General features: G+C 34.6%; 1 protein-coding gene across 8 annotated transcripts in view; it reads right to left on the bottom strand.

The window, feature by feature from the left end:
• ROCK2 (Rho associated coiled-coil containing protein kinase 2) overlaps positions 1-27,947 on the bottom strand; it is a 128,577-nt gene that overhangs the window by 26,844 nt on the left and 73,786 nt on the right. For 7 of the 8 annotated variants that reach the window (XR_011569398.1, XM_070799129.1, XM_070799126.1 and 4 more), the window contains 15 exons: positions 26,041-26,185; positions 23,285-23,423; positions 21,120-21,211; positions 20,117-20,276; positions 18,557-18,617; positions 17,941-17,952; positions 13,731-13,810; positions 13,523-13,571; positions 12,812-12,947; positions 12,626-12,717; positions 12,154-12,400; positions 11,674-11,780; positions 9,001-9,160; positions 7,075-7,235; positions 6,533-6,717 (listed from right to left, as the gene is read on the bottom strand). Coding sequence is in view for 7 of the 8 variants with exons in the window: in XM_070799129.1 (XP_070655230.1) it covers positions 6,533-6,717; positions 7,075-7,235; positions 9,001-9,160; positions 11,674-11,780; positions 12,154-12,400; positions 12,626-12,717; positions 12,812-12,947; positions 13,523-13,571; positions 13,731-13,810; positions 17,941-17,952; positions 18,557-18,617; positions 20,117-20,276; positions 21,120-21,211; positions 23,285-23,423; positions 26,041-26,185 (1,826 nt within the window). In the remaining variant the exon portion in view is untranslated. The remainder of the gene's footprint in view (positions 1-6,532; positions 6,718-7,074; positions 7,236-9,000; positions 9,161-11,673; positions 11,781-12,153; positions 12,401-12,625; positions 12,718-12,811; positions 12,948-13,522; positions 13,572-13,730; positions 13,811-17,940; positions 17,953-18,556; positions 18,618-20,116; positions 20,277-21,119; positions 21,212-23,284; positions 23,424-26,040; positions 26,186-27,947) is intronic. The other variant, XM_070799128.1, reaches the window with a different exon arrangement.

Below are 27,947 nucleotides of genomic sequence, written 5' to 3'. Positions count from 1 at the left end.
CTCTCAAGAAAATCCATGAGGTAAAATTATTTTCATAATACTGAGAATCATGGCTACTTTTAAAGCATTAATTCTTTCCATGTATATATACTTTCATGAGGCTGCATGACATATGAGGATTTTATTATTCCAAAAGCTAATGAAACGTATGCATGTATGCTCCTGTTTTTAAATTTTCTCAGTTTCAATTTCGAACACAATAAACAACATTAGATAAAATTCACATAAACAAAAACTCTTTGGGCCCGCAATAATTTTTTTAAGAGCATAAAGGATTCAGAGACCAAACAGTACTATATTAAACTAATAACACTGAATTATATTCGCAAACATGCATTGTGATCAGCCATTTATGCCAAAAAGTAGTACAATTAAAGAGTACCTGAAAATCGATTATTTCAGAATGAGTGTAGAAACAACTGGGAGGGGCCCTGCAGGGAGGTTAAGAGTACAGGTTTTTATATCTAAATGTAAACAGTAACTGCACAGATTTCTGGTGGCTCAGTGGTAAAGAATCCACCGGTAATACAGGAGACACGAGTTCAGTCCCTGGGTTGGGAAGATCCCCTAAGAGAAGGAAATGGCAACCCATTCCAGTTATTCTTGCTCAGAAAATCCCATGGACAGAGGAGCCGGGTGGGCTACAGTCCATGGGTTGCAAAAGAGTTGGACACAACTTAGCAAACAACAACAAAATGGTTAACTGCACAGATTTGAACGCTCTGTAAAAATTCAGAGTTCTACATTTATCCTTTGTGTACTTTCTATATATATCTTAATCTTCAGTAAAGAAAAAAGTTAAATAAAAAACCTAGTAACACTCGTAAGATGTTGGGTTGAAATAAAAGTACAGGCTTGTCAAAAAAATGAAATCATATATATATATTATAGTTACTTCAAATCAAAGCTAAGAAGAAAGAAAACAAGTTGGAGAACAACATATACAATTAAAAAACAACAAAAAAACCAAACAAACAAAAATATTCTACAAAACTCAACCCTATAAATATAGTACACATGTACAGGTACAGGCACAGAAAAAGGTATGGAAACATATATTAAGACTATAAAGATATATTACTTCTGGACAGATTAACCATGTCTGTATTCATAAGTTCAGTACAGTTCAGTCGCTCAGTCGTGTCCGACTCTGCGACCCCATGAACCAAAGCATCCCAGGCCTCTCTGTCCATCACCAACTCCCGGAGTCCACCCAAACTCGAGTCGGTGATGCCATCCAACCATCTCATCCTCTGTCGTCTCCTTCTCCTCCTGCCCTCAATCTTTCCCAGCATCAGGGTCTTTTCAAATGAGTCAGCTCTTTGCATCAGATGGCCAAAGTATTGGAGTTTCAGCTTCAACATCAGTCCTTCCAATGAATATCCAGGACTGATCCCCTTTAGGATGGACTGCTTGGATCTCCTTGTAATCCAAGGGACTCTCAAGAGTCTTCTCCAACACCACAGTTCAAAAGCATCAATTCTTCAGCACTCAGCTTTCTCCACAGTCCAACTTTCACATCCATACATGACCACTGGAAAAACCATAGCCTTGACTAGATGGACCTTTGTTGCCAAAGTAATGTCTCTGCTTTTTCCTATGCTGTCTAGGTTGGTCATAACTTTCCTTCAAAGGAAAAGTGTCTTTTAATTTCATGGCTGCAAGCACCATCTGCAGTGATTTTGGAGCCCCCCCAAAAAAAGTCTGACATTGTTTCCAATCCTTCCCCATCTATTTGCCATGAAGTGATGGGACCGGATCCCATGATCTTAGTTTTCTGAATGTTGAGCTTTAAGCCAACTTTTTCACTCTCCTCTTTCACTTTCATCAAGAGGCTCTTTAGTTCTTCTTCACTTTCTGCCATTAAGGGTGGTGTCTGCATACCTGAGGTTATTGATATTTCTCCCTGCAATCTTGATTCCAGCTTGCGTTTCCTCCAGCCCAGTGTTTCTCATGATGTACTCTGCATATAAGTTAAATAAGTAGGGTGACAATATACAGCCTTGATGTACTCCTTTTCCTATTTGGAACTAGTCTATTGTTCCATGTCCAGTTCTAACTGTTGCTTCCTGACCTGCATACAGGTTTCTCAAGAGGTAGGTCAGGTGGTCTGGTATTCCCATCTCTTTCAGAATTTTCCACAGTTTATTGTGATCCACACAGTCAAAGGCTCAATAAAGCAGAGATAGATGTTCTTCTGGAACTCTCTTGCTTTTTCGATGATCCAATGGATGTTGGCAATTTGATCTCTGGTTCCTCTGCCTTTTCTAAAACCAGCTTGAACATCTGGAAGTTCACTGTTCACGTAGTGCTGAAGCCTGGCTTGGGAGAATTTTAAGCATTACATTACTAGCGTGTGAGATGAGTGCAATTGTGTGGTAGTTTTAACATTCTTTGGCATTGCCTTTCTTTGGTATTGGAATGAAAACTGACCTTTTCCAGTCCTGAGGCCACTGCTGAGTTTTCCAAATTTGCTGGCATATTGAGTACAGCACTTTCACAGCATCATCTTACAGGATTTGAAGTAGCTCAAGTGGAATTCAAGTGGAATTAGAGAAGGCAATGGCACCCCACTCTAGTACTCTTGCCTGGAAAATCCCATGGACAGAGGAGCCTGGTAGGCTGCAGTCCATGGGGTCGCTAAGAGCCGGACACGACTGAGCGACTTCACTTTCACTTTTCTCTTTTCATGCACTGGAGAAGGAAATGGCAACCCACTCCAGTATTCTTGCCTGGAGAACCCCAGGGACGACGGAGCCTGGTGGGCTGCCGTCTATGGGGTCACACAGAGTCGGACACGACTGAAGCGACTTAGCATAGCATAGCATAGCAAGTAGAATTCCATCACCTCCATTAGCTTTGTTCATAATGATGCTTCCTGAGGCCCATTTGACTTCACATTCCAGGATGTCTGGCTCTAGTTTAGTGATCACACCATCATGATTATCTGGGTCGTGAAGATCTTTTTTGTATAGTTCTTCTGTGTATTCTTGCCACCTCTTCTTAGTATCTCCTGCTTCTGTTAGGTCCCTACCATTTCTGTCCTTTATTGAGCCCATCTGTGCATGAAATGTTCCCTTGGTATCTCTAATTTTCTTGAAGAGATCTCTAGTCTTTCCCAGTCTACTCTTTACCTCTATTTCTTTGCATTGATCACTGAGGAAGGCTTTCTTATCTCTTCTTGCTATTCTTTGGAACTCTGCATTCAAATGGGTGTATCTTTCCTTTTCTCCTTTGCTTTTTGCTTCCCTTCTTTTCACAGCTTTTTGTAAGGCCTCCTCAGACAGCCATTTTGCTTTTCTTGGGGATGGTCTTGATTCCTGTCTCCTGTACAATGTCACAAACCTCTGTCCATAGTTCATCAGGCACTCTATCAGATCTAGTCCCTTAAATCTATTTCTCACTTCCACTGTACAGTCATAAGGGATTTGATTTAGGTCATACCTGAATGGTCTAGTGGTTTTCTCCACTTTCTTCAATTTTAGTTTGAATTTGGCAATAAGGAGTTCATGATCTGAGTCACAGTCAGCTCCCCGTCTTATTTTTGCTGACTGTATAGAGCTTCTCCATCTTTGGCTGCAAAGAACAGAATCAATTGGATTTTGGTGTCAACCATCTGGTGATGTCCATGTGTAGAGTCTTCTCTTGTGTTGTTGGAAGAGGGTGTTTGCTATGACCAGTGTGTTCTCTTGGAAAAATCTATTAGCCTTTGCCCTGCTTCATTCTGTACTCCAAGGCCAAATTTGCTTATTACTCCAGGTGTTTCTTGACTTCCTACTTTTGCATTCCAGTCTCCTATAATGAAAAGGACATCTTTTTTGGGTGTTAGAACTGTTCAACTTCAGCTTCTTCAGCATTACTGGTCGGGGCATAGACTTGGCTTACTATGATATTGAATGGTTTGTCTTGGAAATGAACAGAGATCATTCTGTCATTTTTGAGATTGCATTCAAGTACTGCATTTTGGACTCTTTTGTTGACTGTGATGGCTATTCCATTTCTTGTAAGGGCTTCCTGCCCACAAAAGTAGATATAATGGTCATCTGAGTTTAATTTACCCATTCCAGTCCATTTTAGTTTGCTGATTCCCAGAATGTCAACGTTCACTCTTGCCATCTCCTGTTTGACCACTTCCAATTTGCCTTGATTCATGGACCTAACATTCCAGGTTCCTATGCAATATTGCTCTTTACAGCATCGAACCCTGTTCCATCACCAGTCCCATTCACAAGTGGGTGTTGTTTTTGCTTTGGCTCCATCCCTCATTCTTTCTGGAGTTATTTCTCCACTGATCTCCAATAGCATACTGGGCACCTACCGACCTGGGGAGTTCATCTTTCAGTGTCCTATCCTTTTTCCTTTTCATACTGTTCATAAAGGAGACCTTATATTTGTTTTCTCTTTATCTTTTAATATAGATCTAAATATTTTAAAATGAGAAAATATTTTACTACCAGTTGGATATTTTAAAAATGTATGTAGGTGGACTTCCCTGGCAGTTCAGTGATTAAGACTCCACACCTCCACTGCAGGGGGCATGGGTTCTATTCCTGGTCAGGAAACTAAGATCCCACAGGCTGTATGGCCAAATAAATTTATAAACAAAAGTGTATAAAGCAAGAAAAACTCAAGAGAGATTAAATGATTTAATCACACCACCTTCAATTTCAATTTAATATTACTTAGATAACTTTCATCATTATTTTAATTTAATATAATCTGATCACTTTGTTTACTCACTGGTCCTTCAACTTCTGGATAAATAGGAAATTATTACCAGATGTCACTTCACTGTGTTAATTCTGTATTTTATTATTAATCAGTATATTATTTAAAAAAGTATGATTCTTATTTCTCTGAGCCAAAGATATGAAAGATGCTAATAACATATGAAAGAGCAAGTTTTAAAAATTTGAAATCATTACTAGCTAGGCTCACATGCAGCAAACTCCAGTGTAATATTAATATCATGATCTTTTTGAAGAGCTACTGTTCATTATATGTAACTTTTAAAACCCCACATTTATTAGGTATTTAATAAAAGCTATTTTTCAGAAATTATATAATATGCACATGGTTACAGTTAGATAGTACAGACTAGCACAGAAAAAAATTACGAAATGTCACAGTCTCCTTATCCATAACCATCCACGTGACAATCCTATTTCCCTAGAGGAAATCACTTTGTTTCATTTCCTTTTATTGTTCTTTTGTGGTTCCCACCACATCTCAGCTTATTCCTGGACATACGTTTTAATTATTTACCAATTCCCTGCTGCCATATGTGAGAATTTAGCTCTTACCACCCCTAACCGCTCCCCAACCCCTAATACAGTTATATCACTGGTCTAAGTGACATAATCAAGCCTCCATTCATTTCCTATTGCATCAACCACAAACCACAACCTCCCCAGCTGGAGATAAGAACTGCAACAATTCCATTCTCTTTTGTTTTTGAGATTTCATACTAACATGTCTAAATGTGAGTCTTTTCTCAAGTATAGTTGCTGGTCTTTTCAATATAAAGACTTCTTTTCCAGCTATGAGAAATTCTTTTCTATTATTTCTTTAGTAACTTCCTTCCCTAAGATTCTCTGGAATTCCTTGTCTGGCGCTAGAATTCTTAGAATCAGCTGGTGTGTGTCTTAGCTTTTCTCTCATATATTCTATGTCATTTCTTCTTGTTCTATATTTTGTGAAATTAAAAAAAATTTTTTTTCTTCAAACTCTTCTAATAAATTTACATTGGCAATAATTTTTAACCTTCAAGAGCTCCTTCCTATTCTGTCTTTCCTTTTTACGTCAGGTTCATGTTTAATGGAAGTGGTATTTCCTAGAATCTTTGATCAGTACTAATTATACTACTAATGACTAAATGGGGCAATTTTTAACAGTATATTTACTATATACCTTAATTTAAAGTATTTTAACAATGTTTTCTAAGTAAATTAAATATAGCACTAGAGAAAGTGCGTTGCTCAGTTGTGTCTGACTCTTTGTGACTCCCACAGATTGTAGTCCGTCAGGCTCCTCTGTCCATAGAATTCTCCAGGCAAGAATACTGGAGTGGGTTGCCATTTCCTTCTCTAGGGGATCTTCCTAACTCAGAGATATAGCACAAGAGTGTATCCTAAAAAATGATTTAAAAATTTATATGGTGTTTGCTTAGGTCAAACATTTCCAAGTCCCAGAAACTAAAGGAACAAACAAAAGACACTTTTGTTTGCGAGACAGTCCTGAGGAGGAATCTTAAGAGCATGGAGTGCACACCCCAGACCTTTTCTTCTTCAGCACAAACAATATACCATTATATCATAATGTGGCAGTAGTAAAAATTGTTGGGAATGCAAATAAAATCTTTTGGAAAGACAATAGTGGCACTCAACACATCATTTAAACAGAAAGAAGAGAAAAATGTGTTCAAGAAAACAAAGGAGTCAGAAGAAAATTCCCAGATAAGTAAAAATTAAGATAATTTACATGGAGATAGCTCTGCATATTAGTAAGTCTTTGTCTCAAACAATTAACTTACTTTCGAAGTTCAGCATTCTGTTTTTCCAAGCTCATTTTCATTTCTAGGAGATGATTATTCTCTTGCTTTAACTGCTTTTCTGACATTTTTAGTGTGTTAACTTGCTGTGTTTGCATCTTCAAGTCATTTTGTGTAAGGCAGCGCTTCTGAGTTTCCTGTTCTATTTTTAATGTCAAGTTTCTAACCTAAAAAATAGTGTTATTGGTATGCAAGCAAATTATTTTGATTTTTTCATCAATGAAGCTGGCAGTAAATATAATGACATAAAACAGATTTCTTCTCCTTAAACAGTTAATTCATTTCACAGTATTTTTTGGATTTTCCATAATAATATATTTTTTAAATAAAGTATAGTCTTCAAAGAAACTGTAATTATGATTCATTTAGTATATCACCCAAATCTGGTACAATTAAAAAATTACAGAATATTATTTTATAAGAAAAAAATTTTAATTGTAAAACCATCATTGAACCTCTACAAATAAACCTAGTTTATTATTAATTAATTAAATAGTTCATTATACAGTAAGCTGCACACTTACATCCTCATTTAGCACATCTTTCTGTTTGAGGAGTTCATTTATTTTCTGCTGTGACTGTTTGAGGTCACAGTCTAATATAGAGCATCTTTTCTCAGCCTCCAGCAACAAGTTCTCTACTTTCTGTTTTAAAGTTCTTTCCTCCGAGAGCTTTTTCTCCATTTCTATTGCCACAAAAATAGACATAATCATGAACCAAACGAAAAAAGCATATCAAATACATGACACAGTGCTAATAAAAATTGCAATAAATGATGCTGCCTCAAAAATTTTCTTAATTTCCAGTTTTTTTCATTACTCCTCTTAACACAATTGAAATATCAACAATTTCATGCTTAAAAATTAACTGTTATATTTGCAGGGTGTAAAAATCTACCACACTCTGCAATATTATATTCATTTTAATGAAAGCAAAATAATTCTGCCTTTATCACTTACTGCAAAGTTATATTAAGTAAAATTTAAACATTATGAATTTTCAGTTTTTAATGAACTAGCTTCAAAAGTGTGGAAAAATGAAACATTTTTCATATACTACTAAAAACAGCTAGCATTTCTAGGCACTTTTCATGTATCAATGCACCTGTTTTTCACAACCAAATACAGGAACTGTCCCTTTACAGGAAACTAGGCATAAAAGGCTAAGTAACTAGACAAGATCACAGAGCTAGTAATTCATTGGTAAGCCATACTCTTACACAAAGGAAGCAATGACATGCAGTAGAAAGACCAAAGGTTTTATACCATATTTGAGTACCATCTACAAAATTTAAGTTGTGTGCAATCATGCAAAATACGAAAGTCATCTGTTATGTTAGAGTTGTAGAAAGAAATCTGAAAAAAGACAGTTGTTACTATGCTAAATTGGTTCATTTTCAACAGTTCTGAGAACAACTTATAAACAAATGTACTCATTTAAAAAACTAATCACTGGAATGTGGGTCTAGAGAACAGAAAGAGGCATAAGTGAACTCACTGAGATGAGGAAAACATAGATTCTCTATCTTGTCTTGGGTGGTGATTACACGTGTGTTACAAATGTGAAAAATGTTTGCATTTATAGCACCTAAATTATAATCTCAAAAGAAATTCAACTCTTGTCTTGTCCCACTTTCTTATTAGGTATTTCTAAATATAGCACTCATTTCATCTTTTATCATCTAAAATCAATGTCTTAAACTAAACTGCTTTTGACCAAAAAAACCCTCCAATTTTAACTACACTCACTAATTAAAAGGCTATTTTTTTGCTGTTATTAATAAATCTTACGGTTTAATATGAAATGAAATTTCTGTTTAAAAGTTTTACAAATCTTTGACAAGAATACTTTATTGATTTCTTTTGGAACTTCAAATCCATCATATATAAACAGTCAGTTTGGAAAACAAGATATAACCTAAAAGACAATTCCAAGATAACAGGCTTGGTTTGTGGAAAAGTCAACTTTGTTATCTTACCCTACACTCGTTAGCTTTGTGTGGCTCTGACCAAATATAGCTAGTATCTTCATCATGCCAGATTTCAAAATATTCAGTCAACTTATATAAACTTTAGGAAAAAATTTTGTAACATGAGCTGATGAAATGTCAAACTAATTATAAAAAGAGGATATCCCCCAAATCTGAACAGATATATCTAGAACTACACACTCTATATGCCTGCCACTATTGATACCACTGAAATATTCATTTCTCTCTGATCTAAAAATGTGGTTGAGCAATTTTGCATTTGAGCCTCACTATCCTAGAAATGGTCATGGCCTTAAAGGAAAAAAAAATGTATATATATATATACATACACACACACACACACAAATATATATATGTTAAGCTTTCCTAATAGTTTTTTAAAATATTTTCCAAAATCAGAATTGAATACAGAATCAAGTCTGTAAAATATTGCTGAAAATCCTCTTATGAAAATGCGTACCTTTCATGGCTTCTGATTTAGCTTCTTCAATGGATTCATAAATCTTGTTTTTATCTGCAAGCCGTGCTTTTGTAGCCTTATGTTCAGTTTCTTCTTGTTCTAAACTTTGCTGTATGACTTTTAGTTGGTATGTCATATCTATTTCCATGTTGTTCTTTTCCTATTAAAGATTTAAACAGCAGCCATCAACAAAACAGACTGGCTCACAATTTCAAAAATTTCTTTACAGGCTTACTAACAATGTTTAACATGTTCCCTCCAATCTTCAGACTTCCTGTAAAAGTACCCTATGTGCTGTTCCACCTGTTTGCTTCCCAATGTACTTACCTCCACTACTGTTTCGAGATCTTCACTGTGATTACTTGAGCTCAATAAAGTGATGAATGATACCTCAATTATCAAGTCATTTTTCATTTGAACTCACTGTTGCCCTTGAAACTATTTCCTTGATATACTTGACCTCACTTGGCTCTCTCCACCCTTCTCTCATCTTTTCTGCTGTGTGAAGTTTTCTCCCAGCCACCTCTTAAATATTGGGTGTTCTCTGTAGGTAGCATTCTTTAGCCATAATGCTTCTCCTCTTTCTGTATTATCTCTCAAACTTTTAAAACATATTTAACATTTTCCTTTGCTAGATCTGGCGGGGGGGTGGGAATAAAACTCAGGATCCTTTACTAGTCATCTTTATTTTCCACATGGAAAACATGTTTTAAGTTGAGAACCATTAACAGAAGTTAATTTTCTATATATCCTCAAAAGATTTTCTAATTCTTTGTTTCCTATAGTTTATATCATAAATACAGACTTTTTTTTTTCAATAATGAAAATAATTTTTTTCAAACTACACAATCTATCAACAGAGTAGTTTATTCTGCTTTGAAAACCACAGGTCTAAGCAATCTCCTTCAGATGGGTTCTTTCATTTGCATAGTTTGCACTACTTCAATATCAATGATGATCAAATATTTCTAGCTGCTACTACCGTAGCTTACTTCTCTGTAGACATCCTAATTTGGTTGTCTCACCAGCACCTCAAGACTAAAATGGATTTATCATTGTCTCTTCTATTTCTCCTTTATTCTTTATTAATTAAAGGCACCACTATAGGTTTTTGTCACAAACTAGGAACTGAAAACTCATTCTTAAGTACTATTCACATGCTACATTTAATCAGTCAATCACTAAGTGTTCCCAAATACTCCTCCTTCAAATATTTCAGATTCATTCCTATTTTCCAACCTTTCAACTACTGAATTAGTTAAGTCTCCATTTTCTGAGTTACTTTATCTGAAAAGCCTCTGATTAATCTACCTACCTATTAATCTTCCTCAAACCTAGTTTTCACATGGTACATAATAATATGTCTTAAATGAATCACTAATAAAATCACCCAACTTAAAAGCCCTTCAGTGGTTAGTCCATTTCTTAGAGCAACTAAGTTTCTTAATAGAGTATTCAACATCTTGCAAGGTCAATTTTAGACTGATGTCTGTTTTTGTAAAATTTCATTAGATCATAGCCATGCCCGTTCCCTTTACTGAAGTAGAGACCATATCACCTGCAAAATTTAAAATATTCACTGTCTATCCTTTAAAAGATTAAAATTTCTTGACCTTTACTCTTTACTCTAGAAATACTGAATAGTTTATACTTAAATAAACTATGACCTTTTATCTTCTATCCTCTGTGCCTTCACTCATGATGTCCTCCCCAGCTCATAATGCACCTTTACTTTGTCAGCCAATGCTGCCCTGTCAGATTAGGGATTCATTCTGTGTACCCAAGATACCCTGCCCATACCTCTATCATTCTACTTCAGTCAGTTCAGTTCAGTCGCTCAGTTGTGTCCGACTCTGCAACCCCATGAATCGCAGCACGCCTGGACTCCCTGTCCATCACCAACTCCCGGAGTTCACTCAAACTCACGTCCATCGAGTCGGTGATGCCATCCAGCCATCTCCTCCTCTGTCGTCCCCTTCTCCTCCTGCCCCAATCCCTCCCAGAATCAGAGTCTTTTCCAATGAGTCAACTCTTCGCATGAGGTGGCCAAAGTATTGGAGTTTCAGCTTTAGCATCAGTCCTTCCAATGAACACCCAGGACTGATCTCCTTTAGAATGGACTGGTTGGATCTCCTTGCAGTCCACCACACTGTATTAGAATTATCTGTGTACTTTACTTTTACTTTAGAAATTACCTACTAGATGTGAGGTTGTTAAGGGCAAGAACTGCATCCTGATATTTTTACCACATACAATACACTAAATCCTTAAATGAATGAAAACAAAATATTATCTACACAGAGCCTAGAAATTATGCCCGCTCATAGCACTTTTTGGTAAACTTCTACATGAAAAGTCATGATAATTTTACACCATTTTGAAGATATAATGTACATAAAAATCTGAGTTTTCCTGGGATGTCTAGGGAGAAGCATCCTCAGAACACATCCTAAGAGAGTCCTCCCTTCATAAGCAACTGACATGCTAAGGGCTGCTTGTATGGTGTTATGGTAAGCCTTAAAGTATATATCGTCAATGCACATAACAATATAAGAAAGTACATGAGTGCTGGAAATATCTCAGTTACTAATTTTCCGTATTTTAGAATAAGTTTTTCAACTCGAAACTCTACATCTATCTTCTTACACAAATATAAAACTTAACATGTTTTACCTTTTCCAAATCAGTAAATCTCTCCTGTAGTTGTCTCTTCTCCAGCTCTACTTTTGCTAATAAGATTTTACCATTCTTTACATCTTCTTCTAGGCCAGATATTCTACCTAAAATGGCAACATTTTAAAAAACAATAAATTCATATACAATACAAATTAAATTTAGAGTAAAAAATTCAGAATTCACCTCATACCTTAAAGCTGTTATTTATGAGCAGAAATTTTATAATTGTTGATACAATGCTTCAGAGTTAATTCAACTGGAATCCAATCTACTGCTTTCAGAAGTGGCTTGTTACTTAAAATACTTCATACTATTTGAAAGTAAATCCTTCATTCATAAAATTTTATAACAGTGTATTTCTAACACCCTAACTTTATAGAACAGAGTACTATATCCATACACTTACTACTCCAGCACATTATCCACCATCTAAGGTTATCTCCGAATTGAACTTAAGTGCAATCTCCACTTTAATACCTTGTAAATCATTAATAATCTCTGATCCATGGGTTCGGTCCCTCCTTTCAGATTCTAGAACTGACTGAAGATTGATAAATTCCTTTTCAAGTTTTAACTTGGCAGTCTCCAGCAGGCAATTTTTGTCTTGTAGATCTCTATTGTTAGATTCCAGCTGCTGAATCTGTTTTGAACTTTCTGCCTGTGTTTTCCTTAACCGGGCTGCAGTATCAGATTCTGTTCGCAGCAAAGCATTGGTTTCATCCAGCTGTTATTCCATTCAAAACCAAACAAAAAACAAACAAATCAACACAGCTATATATGATGAAAATACTTCAATTTATTACTCCATTGCAAACTATTTAAAATAAGAAAAACCCTAAAAATATATTTTTAATGATTTCCCTTTTGTAACATTACCAATTAAAACAAATGCTAACAGTCATAAATAAAATTCAAAATCCTTATTATAAATAAATTGGGATCAACCTACTTGTCTCTGGAGTTGATTCACTTTCTCAGTGGATATCTGAGAGTTCTGATTTCTTTTTTTCAAATCTTCAAGCTGATCTTTTAAACTGTTAACTATGATAAAAAGCATTTAAGTAGTAAGCTTCAACACAACACACACATACAAACTTTTTTTCTTAGTAAGTATTTAGTATTCTATACTACAAACCATCATTCTCCAAATTTCGCTTCTTGTCTGCTTCATGATCAGCTTTCCGCTGATATTCTGCATTTTTGTGCTGAAGAAGTGCTTTTTCTCTTTCTAATTGTCTTAATGTTGATTCCACATTTTTCCTTAAGGTAATCTGAAATAATGCTTGAAGTTATTATCAAAGGAAAGTATGTGTAAAAATCAAATGAAAATAAAAAATACTTCAGTTACATAAAACAGAAGAGACCTTTAAAAAAGCTAATAACTAAGAAAAGCCATTTTGTTAAAATAACAAATGGTTTCCATATTTTTAAAATAGCATATTATTCTTAAATAATCAAGAACATAAGTATTTTGTTTACTATTCTAAGCCAAAATTTCTGTAACATTTCATCACCCTTGAACCACCTTTACTTAATATAAACTACAGGTCTGAATAATAAAAAAAAACTGTCAATTTCTATTTTTAAGCCATATCATTAATATGACCGAAATTATTTTTCCTTGAAATATCTACACGTACTAAATTAATTCATTTGCAAAAACATAACAAAATGAAGCCTATTATCATGGTTTACTCTATAATCTCAGTCCTCATCAATGCTACAACATATATTTTACTATATAACAAGATTTGTATTAATATGGTATTGAGTGAACTCTATAATAAAGTCAAGCATCAACATTTTTTACAAACAAAAATGTAAATAAAGCATAGAGAAACTTTACCTCTTCTTCTAACTCCTTTGCCACTTTCTCTAAGCGAGTATTAACAGACCTGAAGAATTTCAAAGGCAACAGTACATAAAATAATTCTTACAATAAAGACATTTGCCATAAATTGTAAAATAATCATAGAATTACTTTGTAGCTCTTTTTAGTAAAATGTTTAAATTTACATTTTAAAATATAACATTTAATTATTCACAGAACATACTTGCACTTCTGTTCTAGTTCCTCTTTGGCCTGAATCTCAGTGCTAAGGTGTTCTTCTAATGTGTACAGTTTTTTCTGAATCTGTCAGAAAATAAAAAACGATAAAGTGTGATCACATTTAAAAGGCAAGAGGCTTAAAGAAAACAATGATAATTTTCTTCTCCTTTCTTTCGACTTTAATATAGGTACAGCATGTGTACCTTCTTAACGTGATTTTTATTGACAGAAAAAATCCTCCATCTCTTGCTTTATATCACAGCACATATGTATACATGAACACACTATGTAAACATAAGAATGAGAAGCTCCAATCTTGGCAGAATTCTTCTATGATAGCAAGTTACTTATTATCAATAAACTAAAAAAAAATTGATATCCTTCACTGTTCTTCTGTAGATTATTTATATGAAAATATTGTTATCATTTGTGCTAATAAGATAAAGATAAAAGGTCTACGTCTGAAACAAATATTTGGAATATTTGACTGAATATGCTCAAAAATATATTACTTTTCTTAGAAATAAGAATAAAATTTCTTTCAGTTTTCCCAAAGAAAGCATGCAGATAGCCAACAGATCTAAGAAAATATGTTTAATATCATTAATTATTAGGGAAATGAATGAAAATCACAATGAAGTATCACCTTACACCTGTTAGAATGGCTATCATCAAAAAGACAAAAATATCAAATACTGGAGAGCATGTAGAGAAAAGGGAACCTTCATGCACTGTTGATGGGAATGAAAACTAGTGTAGACAGAATTACCATATAATCCAGCTATTCCACTTATGGGTTTTTATCTGAAGAATATAAAAACACTAATTCAAAAAGATATATGCACCTAAGATATAGAAACAACCTAAGTATCCACTGGAAGATAAATGGATGAATAAGACGTGATATATATATACAGACTAGGAACCACTCAGCCATTAAAAAAAAAAAGGGAAAAAGTGAAATCTAGCTATTTGCAACATGGATGAACCTTGAGGGATGAACCTAGAATGCAAGTCAGAAAGTGAAAGACAAAAATCATATGGTATCACTCATATGGAAACAAACCAAAAAAAGGGAAAAAATAAACAAAACAAAAACAAACTCCTAAGACAGAACAGACTGGTCATTACCAGAGGAAAAGGAGGCTGGGGTATATGAAATGAGTGAATGGGGTCAAGTGTATGGTGATGGTTGATTATTACACTCTTAATGATCACTTTGCAATGAGCACAGAAGTAAAATCATAATGTTGTATACTTGAAACTTATATACTGTTACATATCAATTTCAAAATGTTACATATCAGTATCAAAAGGTAAAGGCAAAGCAGAAAAGGAAAGATATATCCATCTGAATGGAGATTTGCAAAGAATAGCAAGGAGAGACAAGAAAGCCTTCCTAAGTGATCAATGCAAAGAAATAGGAAAACAACAGAACGGGAAAGACTAGAGATCTCTTCAAGAAAATTAGAGATTCCAAGGGAACATTTCATGCAAAGATGGGCACAATAAAGGACAGAAACGTTATGGACCTAACAGAAGCAGAAGATATTAAGAAGAGGTGGCAAGAATACTCAGAAGAACTGTACAAAAAAGATCTTCATGACCCAGATAACCATGACGGTGTGATCACTCACCTAGAGCCAGACAGACGTCCTGGAATGCAAAGTCAAGTGGGCCTTAGGAAGCATCACTACAAACAAAGCTAGTGGAGATGATGGAATTCCAGTTAGGCTATTTCAAATCCTAAAAGATGATGCTGTGAAAGCGCTGCACTCAATACGCCAGCAAATTTGGGAAATTCAGCAGTGGCCACAGGACTAGAAAGGATCAGTTTTCATTCCAATCCCAAAGAAAGGCAGTGCCAAAGAATGCTCAAACTACCACACAATTGCACTCATCTCACACGCTAGCAAAGTAATGCTCAAAATTCTCCAAGCCAGGCTTGAACAGTACGTGAACCATGAACTTCCAGATGTTCAAGCTGGATTTAAAAAAGGCAGAGGAACCAGAGATCAAATTGCCAACATCCATTGGATCATCGAAAAAGCAAGAGAGTTCCAGGAAAATATCTACTTCTGCTTTATTGACTATGCCAAAGCCTTTGACTGTGTGGATCACACAGTCAGTTTGTTTGTAGGAAAGTCTTAAAGAGATGGAATACCAGACCACCTGACCTGCTCCTGAGAAATCTGTATGCAGGTCAAGAAGCAACAGTTAGAACTGGACTTGGAACAACGGACTGGTTCCAAATAGGGAAAGGAGTATGTCAAGGCTGTATATTGTCACTCTGCTTATTTTACTTATATACAGAGTACACCATGTGAAATGCTGGGCTGGATGAAGCACAAGCTGGAATCAAGATTTCCAGGAGAAATATCATTAACCTCAGATATGAAGATGATATCACCCTAATGGCAGAAAGTGAAAAGGAACTAAACAGCCTCTCGATGAAAGTGAAAGAGAAGAGTGAAAAAACTGGCTTAAACTCAACATTCAAAAAACTAAGATCATGGCATCCAGTCCCATCACTTCATGGCAAATATTGGGGAAACAGTGACAGACTTAATTTTCTTGGGCTCCAAAATCACTGCAGATGGTGACTGCAGCCATGAAATTAAAAGACGCTTGCTCCTTGGAAGAAAAGCTGTGACTACCCTAGATAGCATATTAAAAGCAGAGACATTACTTTGCCAACAAAGGTCCATCTAGTCAAACCTATGGTTTTTCCAGTAGTCATGTATGGATGTGAGAGTTGGACTATAAAGAAAGCCAAGTGCCGAAGAATTGATGCTTTTGAACTGTAGTGTTGGAGAAGACTCTTGAGAGTCCCTTGGACTGCAAGGAGATCCAACCAGTCAATCCTAAAGGAGATAGTCCTGGGTGTTCATTGGAAGGACTGATGCTGAAGCTGTAGCTCCAAACCTTTGGCCACCTGATGCGAAGAGTTGACTCACTGGAAAAGAGCCTGATGTTGGGAAGATTGAAGGCAGGAGGAAAAGGGGATGACAGAGGATGAGATGGTTGGATTGCATCACCAACTTGATGGACATGAGTTTGAGCAAGCTCCGGGAGTTGGTATTGGACAGGGAAGCCTGGTGTGCTGCAGTTCATGGGGTCGCAAAGAGTTGGACACGACTGTGCGACTGAACTGATCAATTTTACCTCGAAAAAAGGCGTGCGCACACACACACACACACACACACACAAAACCTCTTTATAATTTCCTATACTGTGCCAGGCACAATACTGTGAAAAGTTTATCATCAACAACTCTTTTGGATTAATGATGGCTAATTAATTACAAGTCATCTTGCTGCTGCTAAGTCGCTTCAGTCTTGTCTGACTCTGTGCGACCCCATAGACAGCAGCCCACCAGGCTGCCCCATCCTTGGGATTCTCCAGGCAAGAACACTGGAGTGGGTTGCCATTTCCTTCTCCAACAAGTCATCTTGCCATTCTTTAAATCTTCTTATAGGCCAAATTTACCAGTCTTTAAAAAAACTACAATTATAGAAAGTACTAAAGAATCTATTTTGGGAGCATTACTGCCTTTCTAAAGGATTTAACTTTTTGAGTTCCTTTTGTATTTTAGGTACAATGGCATGCACTTTACATTTACTGTGTCATTAATCCTAACAAAAGCCATAAAAAGATGGGTAGTAGTGCATTTATTCGATGAAGAAACAGAAATCCAAAAAAGGTGAACAACTGAGCCAAGATAGCACAGCTAATAAGTGGCAGTGCCCTCAAAGACCTATTAGATTTCCATGGACAATGTTTTTTCCACTATTTTTTCTAGTGATTAGGTTCTCCATGATTTCTTAAATATTTCATGTATCTTAAGAAAAACTGTATATTTCCCTAGTAAGGAAATATAGGCCAATGAACTCGTCAAGTTCAGCAGCTTTTGGCTGCTACTACATTGGTATAACTCGATCACATGCTGATTAGTTTTCACATGTTAATCAAAAGTTCTTGCTGCTAGTTACATATCCTTAATAAACAAAACCAAGAAAAGTACATAATATATATTTTAAACAACAGATCCATAGGAGCAATAACGAAAAGAATACTTGGCAGAAAAAAAGGTTGGGAACTTCTCTCTTGGGTAGGTGTAGTACTCCAAATACTAGATGGAATATGGTTATATCAAAACTTCGCTAGAGTGATGAGATTTTTCCTGTTTTTCAACATATTTGACATCAACATACCTCTTGACTCTCCTATTTAAAACAAAACAAAACAACAACAAAAAATTAAAATGCTTGCTATGCTTTGTAAAATTCCTAAAACACAAATTGTATCAAAATTACTCAATTTTTTAGTTTTTTTTTTAGTTTTTATAAGTTGAAGAGAAAAATATTTAGCATTCTCATTTATGTGTCTACATGATTTAGCTTTGTATGGAGGTCATAAAATACTGTAACATCTTGATAAAACTATCCTTTATATCAATTCATTGCTAAATACTCAAAATTTAAATCCATCTGCTATTTCTGTATTCTTATAGCTTACTATCTATACTCATATATAGTGCTAAGATCATAAAATTTTCTAATTGGTAGGAAATACAGCTGTTTATAAACATATTCTATCACTTTTGTAATGAAACTAAGCCTAAAGTCATGTAACTCATCTTTTTACTAGGCACTGGATCTCATACCATAATACTCGGCAAATAAATGAATCACTTCAGTGTTATACTGAACTGGATTGCAACAAGGAAGGCCATCTAAAAGTAACATCAAGTGAACTTTTAAAATACATGGATATTACTAAAGTATTTGAACATGTGATTAAAATAGAGTAGTAAAAATTTATACATACTTCATTCTTCCTTGATTGAATTGAGTCATTTTCTTTACAAGATGGAGAGTCACTTAGTAGCCTAGAAGGAAAGGCAGGAAGTTCTTTTGCATGCCATTTTAACTCATTTTCTGATATCAAGTTATCCTCCGAATTAAATTCTCCTTCTTTTCACTTTCAACATATTTTAAGTTAAGTACTATTTCCCCCTCTTGACATTTATACCATTTTCAATAATTTAAAATGGTATTTCTTGCTTCTCACTCTTAAGCCAATGTTCTAGTCTTTAACATAGTTGAGACTGGAGTCACTAAACAGAACCATATTTTTCCTCCTCTTCACCTCATTTTGAGTTCCTATTTTATTCTTCTTTTCTAGAAATATTCTGAAAGAAGACATCTCTGCTCTTTTTCAAATACAACATCTCTGATCTCCTGGTCTTAATACATAAATCATCACTTCTACTTAACTGTCAGTTTCTCTCTTAACTGGGTCGTTCCTTGCTGTTTATGAACATGCCTGGATTTCTCCTGCACTGATGTCTTCACTTTTGTCAGTATTGCAGCAGTTTTCAGAACCTTATCTTTAACAGGATAAACAACTCATCTTGGTTTGCACTGATTTTCCTAATTTTAACATGACAGTCCCATAGCACATCCTTGGAAACCTCTCGGTCCTGGGCAAACCATAACAGTTGATCGCCCCAACCACTACAAACATGGAAGTATCAAAAACTTTTCAAATGTCTTTAATACTTCATTTAACTACTTAACAGTTTTCAGCAGCTTTTTACTTCCTGTCAAAGTAAAAAGTCCCTTAGCACAATACACAACAATCATCTGTTCCATTATGCTTCCCTCACACTCTAACTCCAGTCTATTTTCTAAGCTTATACCCAATACTCACTCCAGTTGAGCAATATTTATTGAATGATCTTATGCCAGGCTCTGCACTAGATGAAGGTATTACAGGCAAGAAAATAACAGTTCCAATAAATTCTCCAAATGGTTATAATACAGTGATATATACCATGTTTGAAACCTACTGGACTATATTGCTCTGCTCCCAGTGTATGCTTAAATTTCAAAGTTGTGCTTCCACAATCACCTCCCCACCACATTCACCTAACCTGCCTACATCTCAGCTACTCAATACCCTTTTTTATCTTTAGACTTGGTTAAAATGCTCTCTCTTTCTTGAGGTCTTACCTGACTCCCCCCTACACTAGCTCCAAAGAGATGTGACTTTTATTTTTCTTCTGAAATTAGAAGAATTATGATTCTCAGATCTTCTTGGTACCTTTCTTAAGGCTCGTATCACATTCTACCCTTCATTATGACTATATAATTCTCCTATGTCCCTAAATAGTTGACAGACTCCCTCAAAAGCAGGTGTTCGGTTTTCAAACACACAACACTGCCTTACATTCATTTTTAAATGAATATTATATATAATATTCTTTGAAAAAAATCTCAATTTGAAACAAATTAACTCTTTATCTTCTATAATTCAGAGTCCTGAAGTAAGACAACTCTTTACAGCTAGATGTTGAAAACAATAAAAATATAACAAATCACATACAAATTTTCTCTGTAGTAGGTAAATCCTATAAAAGGTAGCTGATTTCCCACAAAAGCCTTGGGAATTGGGAAGGTTTCTACATCTCCTTTATCATCTTCAATGTCATCAAAATTGCTGCTGTCTATGTCACTGCTGAGTTCAGGTACCACAGGAGCTGCAGCTATTAAAAGAAAAGAAACATTGTTTAATAATAATATATATGATTTAAAAAGACAGAAACCACCCCTGTTATGTTTTATATTAGTTATTATAGATTATTAATGTTATATTGATATTAGCACACTATATAAATATTAATACATTATATATTGATATTTGATTAGCAAACAATACTATATTGTCATGATTTACTATAGAAAATTTCAATGACAGATTTACTATTTTATCATTTCGAAGAACTGAAATTCTGTGTTTTATTCTGTGTTTTATCATTATATTAGATTGGTTTTAAACATAGATGAATTAATCTATGCAAGGCAGTATGATATTATTCTAGGTATTAAACTTCTAAACAGCAATAACTTGCATATACATTCTTTAGTTTTCAGAAATTTTCTACTACATCTTTAAGTAGAAATATTTCTTACTCTTAAAATGAATTAATGTAAATATACATGCAGTTTAAATGAACTACTATGCTTACCCTGGTATTCACCAGAGTACTCTCCATAAGTAACTAATTATTGATTTATTAATTCAAACATATGAATTAAAGAATTATATTTCCCCAATTCTGAAAATTATTGAGATCCATAAAACTTAGCTTGGCAAATTAAGAAACCTATAATGTTTATCATAAAAGCAATGGGAAATAAAGACATACTAGTTTGCTAAGATACTGATTTAAGATTTAGTTACACAGATTCAAAATGAATTGAAATACAACCTCTCAACTTAAAAATTACTATTAAGAGTATCAGACACGCTTTTTAAATCAGAAGAGGATTCAATTTATGAGATTTAAAATGTGATGAAATGGAAATATTTAAATTTATTGACTTACTCTCTCTTATGTTATCCCAATTCCACTGATCATTCTTAAAGAAAGGATGTTGTTTGATTTCTTCTACCCCGTTTCTTCCAAGGCGTACCTCCCTAAATAATGCAGTTAAACATTCTATTATAAAAAGTAAGATTATAAAAATACAAAAATACTCATCTCAATGAGGATCAGAAATGAGTTTAAAAAAATTGAAAAGCTTCAGCTTAAATACTCCTCAAAAATAAGCAATCTAATTTTACAGCATGTGATCTCTCTAAATAATGAATATCATGGAAAAGAAATTATGTTTCTACTTGCACTTTGCATCAAATGAAAGTACAGGAGGCTTTCAATTAAAAAAGTCACTGGCATGTGCCAAAATCATATGACCAATTTTAGGGCATAAAATGAATGGAGATCTAACTTCTGGCACAGAAGAATTTTTTTAAAACCTCTATAATAAAAATGTTATTAAAAAAAATCCTCCCCTCTTCTTAAAAAGAACTCACATATTGTGCTTAAAGCTATCCATATTCACTCTGGATAGATCTACATCTATATTAAATGTAAGTTAAATATAAATATGTATTGCATTTATATTAAAACTGTCAATCTGAATACAAGAAAAATGTTGCTAATAATTTCATTCTTTGACTTTGAGTCTTCAGTGAAGACTATGTGGAAATAATAAGCAATTATGCCCCTGGAGCTATGTTTAACATAAACAAGAAAACCTGTAAAGTTTATAGAAGGAAGTGCCCCTAGCCACACTAATGGCATTAAATTCTTCTCAAACTATCTTTTCTCCACCTACAATCATTCTTTAGATTGCAACTACCACTGACCATAAATCACTAAGGCTAGTCTTTCATGAACACATGCTATATATCCTGTTTTATATTTTATCTTTCAGCACAAATTATAATCATTCCTATCAACTCCACCTGGTCCTCAAAGCAAACATTATATAAAATTTATTTTGAGTTTATCACCATGAATTGTTCATTAATTATGTAATTAACAAAGCTTTATTTTACAAATGATTGATAAATAAATGAAAAAGATTAAAACAATGAGTAAAAATATAATTTTCTGCTTTGTATGGAAAAATAAACAATTCATAGTACTTAGTTTGACAAAAATGAGGGAAACAATTCTTAATAATGGAAATAAACCCCATGTGACATTTCTGGGGGTCAAATTTGCAACTCAAGTAGGTCAATTTTAGAATGTATAGCCCAGAAATCCATCTTTAAGAGTTTATCCCACAAAAAGTATTAAAAGAGAAATGTATGAGAATGGTCACTATAGTACTGCTTGTAACAGCAACTGGCAAACAAACAGTAAGGCGTGCTCAGGAAGATAGCATCACAGAGCAAGAAATGTCCTCAGTTATCACCTAAATCTGATCCCATCATATTTAGAATGAGTAAAATTATTTCGCCAGAAAGTAAAATAATTTCCCTAAAATCATAAAGCTAATGAGTTCAGTCTGGTCCAAAGTGAAAGCACCCACGTGTACGCACTGGCCCTTTGACAGGATGACTCATATCACAAACGTAAAGTTGGGAAACCAGAAAAGAATAGACAGGGCAAGGGAGACACTTCAAGGAGCTTTCCAGGCTTCTCTTTTTTAAGGCAGGTTTTCACAATAATGTTCATCTATTTTAAGAAATATAGAGAAAAAAAAAAAAAAAGAAATATAGAATTTTCAGGATGGGCTTGCTCATATTCAAATGCAAATTAAAAGGGGCTGGGAAGGAGGCACTGCAAAGTCAAACACAGTTTTTAAGATTATTAACTTTTGAGTATTTATCTGCACAAAATGTTCTTCTCTCAAAAGTTGTACAGTCAAGAGCAATATGGCTCAATCATTTTAAAGGATAAAATGTGAAAAATACAGAAGTTTTCTTTTCTCTCAGATGCATTATTTTACCAAGTTTTCTTTTTAGATATGAGAGTTAAGATCAGAGTTGGATTACCATCAGGATGCACATACAAAATGACAACAGTAACCCAATTCCAGGCTAAGCAGTAGGAAAAGGCTAAACCAGAATTCAATGCGAGTTGGATAAAAAGATTGATTTTATATGTGTATATATAAGAGCTCAGTAAGCTTTCACTTCTACAAAGCTAAAAGGATTCTCTACAAAGAAATCTCTATAAAGAAATTTAATGTATATTACCTATCTGTTAAGAAGGCACAGATGAGATTCTTCGCATGTTTAGAAATTTCTGCATCTTCAGGGAAACATAGTGAGTTTTTATGATCCATAATTTTGCTATATGTTCCTACAAGTGAATCTGCATAAAATGGAGTATCCCCTAAAGTACCAAGAAAGAAGACACAGAGTGTAACAGAGAATGCAAATTAAACATTTTTTACCTAATATTTAAATACGTTAAGTTTAGATTTATCACATGCATGTAAGAAGGAAATGTCTATGGGACAGGAATCTCAGTCAAAACAAACATGCACACACCAAGAATATATTTAAATTTTAACCATATCAATAAGCCAATAATTTTTAAGATCAAAATAAAATCAATACTAATTGTACAATGTGTTGGGTAATACATAATGAGAAAAAAATTAATGTACTGGATAACTTAAAAGATTACTAAGTGCAATCAGATCAGTTAGAGCCTTTTAATGCTTCAGCTAAAGCAAACCTTTTGTTATACAATACAGTAGTCACCAACCATAAGTGGCACTTTAAATTAATTAAAATGAAATAAAATAAAAAATCCATTTCCCTAGTCACATTAGCCGTATTTCAAAAGCCCAACATGGCAGGTCCCCACCATACTAAACAGTGCAGACATAAGCCACTTTCATCACAACAGCCTGGACAATGCAGCTCTAAGAGTCAGATCAGCCTCATTATTTTACATACAAGGAAGCCAGGCCCGGAGAGATGACATGTGATTTGCCTACGAGGACACACAGCTAGAGCTGAAAATGGCAGAATCAGTCTCCAAATACAGTGTTCCTGCCAATTGATGACTGTGATAAAGAGGCACTGAAACAAGTGTAAAGACTTTCAAAAAAGTTCACAGCATCATTTTGGCCAGTACTTAAAGTCTAAGAGTTAAAGGCCCTGCCAGTGTGCTTCAAATCACCTTAGTACAAACCAGACTTCCCCAAATCAGTCAAAAAGAAGTCCTCAGATAGTTTTTGTTTTCCAAGGGTAGTAGAGGAGAGTTTTGAATTCAAGATTTTTCTAGTGTGATTTTTAACTGCAGTAGACTCTTTGAAGTGAAGTCTAGTGCCAACCAACCTGATGAGTGAGCACACAGTATGCTCAGAACACTGCAAATCAGTGCCATTCAAACTCATTCAGCTCTCAGAGCTGAAAACGGTAGCAGGTGTATAAATGGTCTCTTCAAATAACCCAGGTGACTTCCTCCAAAGTATATTATTTTTTAAAACTCTGGGAGAGTCTAGGCAAATGATGGAATATATTCCACTTTCAAAATACTACAAGACACACCTAATAAACCATCAGACAGGGCCTAGACATGGGGAGAACAGACAGATACCTAAGAGAATACAGTGTGTACAAAGAGACCCAGAACAATTTGCAATGACAAAGGCCCAGAACAAAGCAAGTCACAGTAGGACATGAGACTTAGCACAGTAAGGTCAACACTACACGTACACATATGGTCATTAAGAGAAGGCATTTTAACTACAAAAAGTTCTAGGACCAAGGGTTACCTAATTTTGTACTGAGATCTTTTTTTTTAAGCAATAGCCACATTCAATCATTATACAGATTTTACAGATTTCCACTACCAATTTCTTTCAGAGTCACAGAAAAGAAATTCTCCAAGTTCTAACATTAATTCACTCTAAATTCTTATGATGTTATTTGCCTTAACACATTTGCCTCATAAAGTAGATTTTGCTACATCTCCCCTGGGCTGCCCTCATAGCTCAGTTGGTAAAGAATCCGCCTGCAATGCAGGAGACACTGGTTTGATTCCTGGGTCGCCAACATCTGCTGGAGAAGGGACAGGCTACCCACTCCAGTATTCTTGGGTTTCCCTTGTGGTTCAGCTGGTAAAGAATCCGCCTGCAATGTGGGAGACCTGGGTTTGATCCCTGAGTTGGGAAGATCCCCTGGGGAAGGGAAAGGGTACCCATTCCAGTATTCTGGCTTGGAGAATTCCATGGACTGTATAGTCCATGGAGTCTCAAAGAGTTGAATACAGCTGAGCCACTTTCACTTTCACCCCTTACCCTAAAGCCACTGGTTTCCTTGGCCAGAAGACATTTTTGTGACTCTAGTACTCAGGAAGAAGAAATCTTAAAAATGAAATCTATGGTGTAAAGAAAAGTTTTGAAATACGTGAGCATTTCAAATTTTGATGTGGCCAAAGTAAAAGAAATTATTTAACTTGTCTCTGAGTTTTCTGAGATTGAAACACTATTATAGAATATATTTATCTTGATAGTCAAATGGTCAATAACCATATTTGACTGGAATTACAAACCAAATATATATACAAGTAGCAAATATAAGAAACATAGTTTACAAAAACTAATTATATAATTACATAAACTGAATTATTTTCAGTTCCTTATTTACAACAAAATACTACTGATTAAGAAAATCTTAGAATGAAGGCCCACTGCAGCTGTAAATTTGCTTGTTCTAGTATTTTCTTAATCAAAAAGGTCTATGGAAAGAATACTTCCTAGCAGTAAACTTTCAATTCCTTTCATATTCTACTCAATTATTGTACCAGCATGAGGTTTCATTTTAATTTTCTAATCAACAATCTGTCACATTAGATGCTATCAATTCAAAGGTTTAAAGAAATTCTACTTTCTCCTTAGAACACAAGCAATTAAATTTTTTTATAGTCTCACATTCTTGACTTAGAACTTAAGTGTTGTGAGATAGGTTTTAAAAAACAATCCCAGTTTACTTACCCACCAGCATTTCAAAAAGGAAAACACCCACGGACCACCAATCACATTCTCGCCCATAGTAACCATCACCCCCTTGTGATTTCAGGACCTCGGGTGATATATAATCGGGTGTTCCAACTGCTGTATCACAATGCACCATGCCTGTCTAGGTAAAGTGCAGAGAAAGGAAAAAAGATGTATATAAAATGTGAGTAAACACACACACATATAAGCAAAACTAATCCATTTATTATTATTAATACAGTGACTACCCACTGCTACCAACAGACCTTCACTGCTGACATGGTTTTGGGAGGACAGAGGATAGACGCATTATGAAATACATAAAAATGTCTGGATTATGGGAGATGAGTGATAATTTTCCAGCTCTAAAATATTAGAGGCTTCATCAATGAAAGAAGGAAAAGGTGGTTAACTTCATGGGAATTCCATGCAAATCAACATCTTCTCTTTCTTACATTATTAAGGAGTTAACAAGAGAAGTACAAAATGTGGTCTTAATGCACCTGACCTGGGGAAAAGAAAAGAATTATGAAAGGAAGCTTTAATATTTCCAAAGAAACTGCAGTGATTAAAACTGCAAAGGCCCCAGCTTTGGAGGCTGGATAAAGAAATGGTTCCTATTATACCAAGAAAAAAATGGAAGAAATAGACCAACTGTTTAAATCAAAAGATCTTAATTGTTTGAAAGCTATACCTCCAAGCTGCATGTTTAGAAATGTGGAGCTGTGGCATCAAGGTATTTGGCAAAATTATAAAAACACTCTTTTCTGTGTTTAGTTTCCGTGGGTAATAAGATAATCCCTATCTGATGTCTTTCTGACAAGAACCACTGTAGATAACACCTATGTGTGTGTTTATTTTATAGCATGTATGTGTGTGTGTGTGTCTGTCTGTCTGTCTGTATATGCTGCAAGATTAAATCACAACAGTATATAGTAGCGTGGTGCTGTTTACTTCCAGCTATGTATAAACATGTAAAAACTTCACAGATTAAGTTAAATGCCCTTCATTTTCTCTATCTACCTAATTAAAAAAGTGTCTCACCTACATTCCTATATAAATATAAACTATATAAACTAGCAAACTACTAAGTACTATGACCACCTTGGAAAAAAGAAGTTCAGTGTATTTTATAAACATGACTTACATAAATGTTTTTATTTAAATGCAATAAAACATTATATATGGGAAATTAACTTCAAAAGCAATCTTTTCATTCCTCAAAAATCAGCAAAAATAACTCAATGACTTTATTTTCCCAAGTATACAGCAAACAGAGGTCATTTGAGTTGAACATAAATAAAATAAAAAATTTGGAAATAATTGAGCAAATTATGATGGCAATACTCTGCATGGGTTACTATTTAGGATAAAAAATGAAGACGACAGTGCCTGACTACAAAAAGCAGGACATAAAATTAATTTTTACCATTAACTACCTTATATTTGACTTCTACTGAAGGAAAAATTCATAAAGACTTACTAAATAAAATCTCTTCATTTCACATGTATCCATGTTAGTTAGACTTCCAAAAAATGAATCTCGACACTTCAATAGCTAAAAACTGGTCAGACACAAAAGTGCCACTAAAAGAAAAATTGTTTAGCATTCAAAGGTTCAGAGGAAGAAGAGAAAAGGATAAGAAAAGAACTGGCGACAAGTTAGGCTTCAAAGGAATGAGAGTTGGCATGGCAGCTTAGAAAAAAACAAGCAAAAACAAAGGGACAAGAATGACTTTATATCAAGTTCAAGAAATGCAGTAAAGTCCAAATTAGCTAAATGTAAAACTTCACATGATGAAGCTGGAAAAGGAAAGATGGAGATCAGTTTGAATAACTGCTTATTTGTAGAAAAGAAACACTCTGGTAGGACTAAATAATTTTTACACAGTGAACTATGTTAC

This window comes from Bos indicus, chromosome 11 (genome assembly GCF_029378745.1).
Source record: "Bos indicus isolate NIAB-ARS_2022 breed Sahiwal x Tharparkar chromosome 11, NIAB-ARS_B.indTharparkar_mat_pri_1.0, whole genome shotgun sequence".
In the NCBI taxonomy this organism is placed as follows: Eukaryota; Metazoa; Chordata; class Mammalia; order Artiodactyla; family Bovidae; genus Bos; species Bos indicus.
This window is presented reverse-complemented; position numbering and strand designations above follow the sequence as displayed.